General features: G+C 53.9%; 1 protein-coding gene across 1 annotated transcript; it reads right to left on the minus strand.

The window, feature by feature from the left end:
• Nucleotides 1-8,185: 8,185 nt before the first annotated feature.
• LOC128270967 (trypsin-7-like) lies at nucleotides 8,186-9,049 on the minus strand. The gene has a single exon (XM_053008397.1). The coding sequence runs from the start codon at nucleotides 9,047-9,049 to the stop codon at nucleotides 8,186-8,188; it is 864 nt and encodes a 287-aa protein (XP_052864357.1).
• Nucleotides 9,050-9,581: the final 532 nt, after the last annotated feature.

Below are 9,581 nucleotides of genomic sequence, written 5' to 3' on the forward strand. Positions count from 1 at the left end.
TTGTCCGGAATGAACAGGAAAGCAACCGCCATTTGTGGCTCACGGTTCTTATCACTGTCACACCGTTTCGATGTGCAAATAAAAGATATTGCTCGGCCTAAGGGGCCGTTACGATACGGCCGTTTGGTGATGTGGTCCCAAAGCCATTCCGAGCAATAACGTTCGTTCCGTTTCGTGTGCAAAAGGGGTTCGCGGAGATTGATCTAGATTCGGTGCCACGGCGGTGCCCCGATGTTTCCACGATCATCATTTGCCTTCCAAGGTGTGATGTCGACGTCAACCGGGGGCATCGATATAGTTATTAATCCGGCCCTCTTTCGGTGCAACAGACACCCTTCGCCGGCTTCTTGGACCAGATTTTGCCACGAAAAAAGGCTTTCCCAACAAATGTGCCATAAAATTTGGTGCACCCGCCAGACCGTCCGGGCCGCATATCCTTTTAAATGCATAATGTGTGCACGGTGTGCCCGGCTGCCACCGGGAACCCGTCAATTAGCTGGGCGCGCGAACCGAAATTTCCAGCGGCAGCAGTGATTAATAATGCATATCGTTTGCCAATTACCATACCGAGGCGGCCCAAGATTATTTGCCAAAAAATGCTGCCTTCTTCAGCCAGACCTGCGTCTTGCGCTTGCCCTGTCCCCTCGACCGCGTCCGCGAATCGCGGGGCGACGTTTTCGGGGCGAGCATGCTAAGAAATGCGCCTAATGAAATGCGTTCAACCCTCCGGTAAAGCGGCGCAAATGAAGCAATGAAATAAATCCTAACGACACTCAGTGCCGCCGCCGCGGCCGCCGGTGGCAGGATTTTCTTCGCGCCCAAAGTGCTCCTAGATCGGGCGCGGGAACGTCGGCCACGAGGGCCGGCGCGTGATTTATACGTCCTTTTGTTGGCTGGCTGGCTAAGCCAAGCGCGTATGCTAATAGTTTTTTAAGTATGCAAATTTAGCGTCCTTCAAGCAGCAGCAGCAGCCGCTTGATCGCTTTCCGATAAGAAGGGGTTCCGACAGGACCACATGTTCCCGCGCCGGTTGCGCCGGTTATGTACTTGCGGCATTGTTTGCGCGGGAATGCGCACTGCGTGAACCGGGTTGTTTCGGAAAACACGTAAAAGAAGCGCACCAGACGACGCACACCGGAAGGGTGTCGCACTTTGCTCCGCAAGCCGTCCGACGACGGCGAGTGCGACTCAAGATTTGCCAGGTTGCTTTTAACTTGCCAAGTGAAGTGGTTACGTCGGTGTAACTCCCATTTTTTTTTTTTTGCTCCCCGAATCGACTTCCCAATCCACAGGCTCTCGAGTGGAAATCAAGAAGGCTGCTGAAAAAGCGCGAAAGAAAATGGCAACCATGGCAACCCTCGAGAGCGTGGCCCTTACCGGCTGAAGGGGTAACTGAGCCAACGCTCTAGACAACTTCCAGCGACTCCGAAATTCATCGATCGTTTCCGAAAACGGCTCAGGTTCAGGCCACCGACGGACGGGCGTTGCGAAACGACACGCCGATCTCAAGCCACCCAGCCGATCCTCGCGGCAAAACAAGAAGTTAATAAGATTCGCACCAGATAACCAACTAACCCCCGGGGGCCCGGGCACATCTCAACACCCGGGCCACCATCCCAGCGCGGATGGATGAGCGCGGGCGCGCGTTTCGAGGTCAGCTTCCACCCGCCGACCGTTCGGATGCCGTGGCCCAGATCTATCGGACGATCTCCGTAACAGCGCGGGCGTGCGCGCGGAGACGGAACCCGAACCTTGCGCAACCCCTGGCGATGACGGCGGCCAATCTCGTAGACAATAAAAAAGCGAATCTCACCGGTCGCGCCTCGAATGTCCTCGGGCGTCCTGCGGTGCGGGCGCACGCTTGCTTGCTCAGAATCGCCGAATTCCGTGCCGGGCGGCCATGCCGAAAGAATGAAGCCATAAATTAGATAACGCGTAAACGGCCACCCCACGAGCGGCGGATGCTGATGAGACGGCGCTGATGAGCTGCGCTTCCCATCGCCGTACTCGCCGTGAGGCGTGAGATCCGATCGATTAGTGCGGGCGAGAGCGCGCGCGCGCCTTGGAGGCGGTGGCCCCTCTCGATGGCAGCACCTAAACTGGAAGTGGATCTTGCTGCGCCGCGGTACGGCTTAATGGTACTTAATGGAGAACGGCCCTAGAAGGCCCCCCCGGGACCTGCCGGGGTCCAGCGTAATATCTTAATAATGTGTTGCCCGTTATGGGCCGGGTGTGATTTATCGAGACACCGAGCTCGGGCTCGTAGGCACCGTCTTCTAATCGTGGCCAACTCCTACGCCCCGGTGCGACACGGCCGGTTCCGAATTCCCATCGATAGCGGACGCGCCCGGGAATTGGAATTGATTTCCCATCCGCCACGGCCTCAGACTCCCCACCGGGATGGCCGGAGTTTAAATATTGACTTTCAAAACAAACACAACCCGACCACCGGGTCGCTTTCGGGTGGGTTCTTCCGACCGGACCGCGTGGCCTATTTCGCGTCCGGAAAATGCCCGGCCGCGTTACGCGCGTTACCACCGACACCGATGGCGGTGGCCACCATCAAGGGTCGATTAAAAGTGGTTAAAAATGCTAATAATACACCTGAACACGATCGATCCCCGATCCCCCGACGGATGCCGGAATGTTGCGGGCGTGTTCCGCTCACGTTTCGGTTTCGTCACAGGCCACCGGCGTAAAAGGCCCGGTCCCGGCCGGACGTGCTCGCCACCGTTCCAGGGGCCAGCCCTACTTAGCAGCGCTGCCAAGTGAACGCCACCGCAGGATGGGCGGCGGACGATAGTATTGGATGATGTTACACCATCCAGGCCCCGGGACCATAATCACCCGGTCGGTCCCGATTCCGGTCCCGAGCAGGACACCGAGCTACGGGAGCCATCGTACGCATCTTGAGGCGGCCGAGCGGCTTCTTCGGTAGCGGCCCACGGTGAGTGGCTTTTCCGGGGTTGCCTGGTGAATGTTTGCGCGGGTTGGACGGACCAACAAGTGAGGAAGTGAAGTCTGAAATTATCGTTTCCGCGAGAGCGAGGGCTCAGTGGCGTTGTCGTCTCCGTCGCCGTCGCTATCGTCTTCGTGGGTGTGTGAGCGACCCCCCTTTAGGGAGACTCCGTCCGTTCGAACGACGGACGCCATCAAAGCGTCTCGCGTCCGTCCGGCGCGAAAGTCGAAACGTTAAGTGTAGCCTCGGAAAGGAAACAATGACAATGCGGGGTTTTTGGTCCCGTAGCAGGGAAAGGGCTACAGAAAATTAGGTTATGGTACTTCGAACGAGATGGGCGAATGGAGACAAGCCTTTCCGCCTTCGTCCAGGCTCAACCGAGGTGGACAGATTCAATTATGTTGCGACCCATCCAATGGACTCCAAATGTGCTTCCTGATTCGGGAACAGCCTAACACGCGATCGTTCAAGCTCAGCAGCTCACAGGTCCGATTATTGAGTTGATGTGCACACAAGACCTTAACACATGTGTTAAAAAGTTTCTAAGGACGTAAGAAAGGAAGCGCGGCTTTTGGTCCACAATCGCCTTTATTCATCAACGTAATCTGCTCCAAGAGCCACGCAATCATTCCAGCGTCGCTCTAACATTTCGATATCCCTTTGGTAGAACGATTTATCTTTTGCCTCAAAATAGCACTTAGTTTAAACAATTATTGAAGTCAATTCATGTAGTTTTGTCATTGCTTTGATTGAGTTCTTTGAAATTTCGACCTTCAAACGGTCCAATAACGCTATATAATATTCTTTTTTATTGTTGTCACATATCGACGCAAAACCACTCTTGTTTTTGAACAACAAGGAGCAAACGCGGCAGCCACTTTGAACAGAACTCATAGTAAAATGCTCATGCAATATAAAATATTAAAAAATTGTATTAAGGCCAACACGTCCTTTGAATATCTTTATAACGTCACCTAATGGACGCAACTTCACTTTTCGATCATTCGAAATGATTTTGTGGATTTTTTTAATGTTTTGTGGTTCACCACCACATTTGGTGCATTCTGCATCATTGGTGTCTCTACGACCAAGACGGTTAAAGTCAGCAAACCAATGTTTTATCGTTTTTTTCTGATTGAGCGGAATTCTTATAAAACTTGTCAAGCCATTGAGTCGCTTGGACGGTATTTTTTCCCATCGAGAAGCAATGTAAAATTCAAACACGAAATTGTTTCTGATACAACTTGAGGATATCATGAAATGTTGAAAGCTTTCGTTTGGAGGTTAATATTAACTGAAAAAAACGGCTAATCCTGTAAAACAAGCGCCATCTCTGCGTTAGGCCCGTTAGGGACTTCTCGGTCCATGTGTTAGTTCAGTGTTGGCGACTAATGCGGCTAATGTTTCAAAAAGCGATGCAAATTTGAGGTCCACTCAGCAGATAAAATCACACGAATGGGAACGAAAATTGATTCAAATACCGCCGCGCTTCGTGTGAACCGGGCTCCCGCTCCAACCGCCCCGGCCCGTTTGACGCCCTCGCGCCCTATCGCGCCATCGCCCCGAAAGGCTCAATTTGCAGGCCCAAGCACCGCCCTAGCCCTTCGCCATTCGGTCGAGGGATATCCTACTATCGCAGCGCGTCTATCGCAGCTAACGCCCTGCGGAAAAAGCCGCCCGGCTGATGAAGTGGTTTTGGGGTTAGGTGACGCAATCCGTCTCCGCTGCCGGCTCCGGGGTGGAAGCCGATACTGAACTTCACACCGAGCTGCCCGCATTCCGCAAACAGCACTTGTGGTCGCCCCTTACCGGCCGCCTGACGACTCTAATGACTGATCGATCACCGGAGCACCAATAGCAGCGCCTGTTCGAGGAGTGCGCCGGGGTCCACGGGGCCTAGCATCATCCCCCGGGCGGAAGGACCCACCGGTGGTCAATGCCGCGATTTGTGCTTCGTTAGGGCCTGGGCTCAGCTTAACCTGTTACTCCGTGCGGTGGCTCGTTGGAGGCACACCCCGAAAAAAATGGCGAACGGTCCCGCGCACGGCACCAAAGCCCTCATCTGCCTCTCGGGCACCTCTCTCGGATCGGCCACTTTGTGCACTGTGCCAAGGCTAACCGTCGAGCCGGCCGAGAAAATGGCCACCGCCAGCGCGAATCGATCGCTTCCATCTTCAACCACCCCCGTAACAACGCCGTCCCGTTGACCGTGGACTTTTGGTGCGGGGTGCCCATTTTCCCGCTCGCAATCCGCTCCAGCTCACTTGATTGTTTTCCCGCGAGCCCCGCCGGTGGAGCGGTGGTGCTGCTAACCAACACCCGATCGAAGCCGGTCCGCGGTCTGATAACGAGTGCTTTATGGCGGTGCGCGGCAGAGATCAGTCTCGTGCCAATCATGACCCAGAATGCAATTTGTAGCACCCGATCAGGGGCAGCAGCGAGATCTTCGGTGGCCATTCGAGCCGCGTCTTACTTTCAGGATTTTTTCCTGTGTTTTTCGAGCTGGTTGAGCTGCTCTACATAGCTCAATATTGGTTTATGCTCATCGAGCGTGTCGAAACGGTGTCTAGGCGAAAGACGTTAGTTTGAACCCTGACAGTGCCTCAACTTGAGTACGAATCTGTCCCATTATAATAATAATAATAATAAATTAATAACGCCGATTGTGTTCGATTGTGAGGATCGATGATCAAGCCACTCTTTTAAGCGATTGGCACTTTATCAACAAAAGTTGAATATAAAGGAAACAGTTTGATCTTTGATCATTGTGGTGTGGTGTATTATGAATCCTTTCCAACCGGCCAAAAAGGTGTGTTGGACATCGGTTGCGTAATGCTGTGCGTCAAAAAAGACCATATTTTGAAGATTAAATCTTGGTTCAACTTCCTCGGGATGTTTTTGCATTACAATTTCATAATGATTTCGTGATCCTTTCAATGCAACCACCGTTTTCGCCTGACTTTTAACGTCAAAAGTTGAAAGAGGAATCGAAACGAAAAATGCGTTCAAGGCTATTCGTGAAAAGTACTTTTGGCACCGTATCAAAAATCATTTCGACGAACGAAAAGAAGAAGACGAAAGGAAGACTTTTCGAGTAATAAACCGATTCCCGATATTTTTTAGCCATAGTAGTAATACTACATTATTCCATTCTTTGGATTCGTTTATTCATTCTTCGGTTCGAAACGGGAGACGAAATGATTCTTAATACATTTCAAGCGTCAAACGGAGTTAAATGGAAAGTAGTTCTATTAAAAGCACGACAAACGGAAACATTATCAATAATTGTGTTAATTCGCTCATTTGAAGGGTCGCATCACTAAACTAGGACACACATGTTCGAAACCAAAAGTGACAAAAGCCCGACTGACGCCCCTTAAGGGTGCCACCCGATTTCTGATTCACTTTTGCGCGGGAAAACCCACCTCGGCACTATGCGATCGAGATCGGTGAAAAAGTTCATTACCGGCCTTCAGGCGGTGGTGCCCTAAATATCCGGACACCGAGTGTTAACCGGAACCAGTGCAGGAACCGGATCGGTTTCGGTCGAAGCCTGCTACAGATTCCATTGCGACGGTGCGACAGTGTAATCCCGGTCCAGCATCCCGGTTGGTGTCCGTGTGCGTGTGCCTGCGACCTACGAGCCAAATGAGTGATTGGATTCCGGTGCCACAGGGCGGCCGTACCTGGCCGGAACAACATCACGGCCCTCTCATTTAGCTGCACACATGGCGATAACTCACGCAGGAGGCCTCCTTTGGCCTCGCTGTCTCACTCACTCACCGGCGGATGGAAAATTTGTCCAAAACTAGCGAAACCCTAGCGGGGTCCTTGCGGAGCCGTACTTCCGCGTATGAGTCTCGCTTTCCGGGCACGCCACCCGGGCGTAAACAGGGGGAAAAACCGGCTCCGAATGCCTTCGTCCCCTGCTTTTAATTGCAGCCGGAGCGGTGCGCAATCCGGAGCAGCATCAGCAGCGACGGGGCTCGAGAGGAACGCTACCCCTCATTACCATTAAAATTGTTGCGCCACCGCACACACATACACAGCACACTGGCCCAGGGGCTGCTGCTGCCGCCGCCACCGGTTGAATGAAGCAATAACCCTACGGCGTGTTGGGTTTGGTTAGTTCCCGCCGGTACCCATCGAACATCGGCAGGACCTTGAAGCCGAGCGCCGAGATCCGCCGAAACCAGAATTTCCGTTGATTGGGAAACGGATACGAACGGGTTTATCCTCTCGGGTGAACTAGCAACAGAACAGAAAAAAAACAAAGCTAAACCCCCAAGCACTAATCTCGGACGGCACGTCCTGACGCCCTGTTTGCGGTGCACACCGTTGTGATCGATGCTCAGCCCTCGAGCCCGGCTTGAGGCGTGCTCTGGAGACGGATTGTTGCGAATAAAAGTTGAGGTCGAAAAAAATTATGGCGCAAATCGTGCGAGACAGAGGACGCACCTTCCGGATTCATCGCGGGACCGGGAAGTGCCCAGGCGCGGAAGGGGGCCGCCGATGTCGCAAACCGATGTTTACCTGCGGTATGCGGATCCGGTTCCGGCCGGCACCACTCTCGAATAATTAATCTGCATGACAAGGTGTTGTGTCGGTGCTCTCGGGTGGTGTCCTTTTTTGTGTGTCTCTCGGTACGCTCGGCACTCTTCACTTCGGATGCGACCGAGGATGCGAGCGAAAAAACGGCTTCAAATGGGTTGCAGGAAGTGAAAAGTTGCCGTGCCAGGTTCGCCCGAATCGGATCCGGATCCGGCGATGCCCGAGAAAGGATAATTTATGTAACGGTCAGGTCCTGCAGCCTGCGCCAAGCCTGCGCCTCTGCGATGACGCGGCGATTGCACGGCGTCGGAACCGGGAACGGGGCACCTCCGGGAGGCAGGAAGCAACGCACTCCGGCGGATGTAAAAAGTTTGATAAATTTATGATAATTTCATGGAAAATTGGGCAAACTTTCAACGGTTATTTATCTCCCGGTTGCCGGCCGGCAAGCCAGAGCAGCCACCGAAGCCGTGGGAACGCCGGCCGAAACGCAGGCCACAATGGTGTTCCTGGTGTTCCGCGTGGCATAGGTCTACACCATGACAGAGTTCCAGGGACTAAGAAAACTAATTCGCCGATCTTTTAATGTGATCTTTAGATTTTTCATAAAAACCTCCATTAAAAACAATCGAGAACAGGAGTTAACAAACTTATCAAACTGGCCCTTATCTACGCTTATCTTCGGACGTCCCTGTAGTCGTCCTGGGTCGATCGTGGACAGAGCTGGCGCTCCCGGGCCGTCGGTTGGGACTCCACCACCTCATCGAGCCAGTCGCGGAACGCCGTCACCTTGATGTAGATGCCGGGTTTATTCGGTCGGGCACAGCCCAAACCCCACGACGTGACCCCGGCCAGCACATGCTCCACCACGATCGGTCCCCCGGAGTCGCCCTGGCAGCTGTCCACCAGTCCGCCCGGAAACCCGGCACAGAACGTCAGCTCCGAAGCGTTCGCATAGTCCCGCCGGCACTCCTCGTCCGACATCAGCGTAACGGTGGCCGCCCTCAGCGCGCGGTCGTTGTCGAAATACTCGGCCTCCCGGTGATACCCGTACCCGGAGATGGTGCCCGGTTTGCCCGCCTCCAGCACCGCCGGCTCCGCGGACGTCATCATGTCGATGCACTGCACGTTGGCGGTGAAGAAGAGAGGTTTCGGCAGCTTCAGAAGCGCTACGTCGATTGCCTTGCCGCTGCCCGGTGGCAGCGGTGGCCGGTAAACCTTGACCACATCGAGCGGTTGCGCCCGCTCCGGTTCCGCCGTCCCGACGATGACCTTCGTAAAGAGTGGCGTCTTGTCCGGCGGAACACAGTGGCCCGCCGTCAGGATCCACTGTGGGCCGATCAGGGTGCCACCGCACTTGAGCGTGCCCGCGTAGTACACCCCGGCCTGGTACGGGAAGTCATCGATGAGGGCCCGGAAACCGCCGACAATCAGGTTCCGGTCCTGGCTGGTGTCGGGCTGAGCTCCCAGAACGGACGCCGACAGCAAGGCAACACAGTGAAGATGCCACAGGATGCGGCTGTGGACCGGTTGGGTCATCCTTGGTGTGCTCGGTACCTGCCACAAGCTACAGACTAACGAGATTGACCCCAGATGTGGCCCTTATGAAGGCTTGGGCCACACTCTTGTGGGTTGAGTTTGAAAACAAATGAATTATTATCAACACCGCGTGGCCAGCGAGTTGCGTTTGATGGTTATTATCTTTACAAGTGGCGAACAGTAAACGCAACATCACTGTAACACTCCAAACGCTTGTTTGTACAAAATATTATTGAAGTTTGATTTACTTCGCCCAATTACGAGGTTGTTCGAGGAAGCCAAAGCTAACACGGTTCTCCATGCTGCTACTGTTCGTGGCGTCCGGATCACCGGCAACGGGTTACAAACACCGGAGCCGGGCCGGGACCCTAACGTGGTGGTGCAATAAATTTCCTTAAGAAACTACCACCGAATGCACTATTAAAATGTCGTATTTCAGTAACAACGTTCGGCGACGGTGCTCTCGTTCCGCCGCCGCCGACGACGTCGCCGATCGATTGCTCGGGACAAATTGCCCCGAAACAAACGGGGG

The sequence above is a fragment of the Anopheles cruzii genome, chromosome 3 (assembly GCF_943734635.1).
Source record: "Anopheles cruzii chromosome 3, idAnoCruzAS_RS32_06, whole genome shotgun sequence".
NCBI lineage: Eukaryota > Metazoa > Arthropoda > Insecta > Diptera > Culicidae > Anopheles > Anopheles cruzii.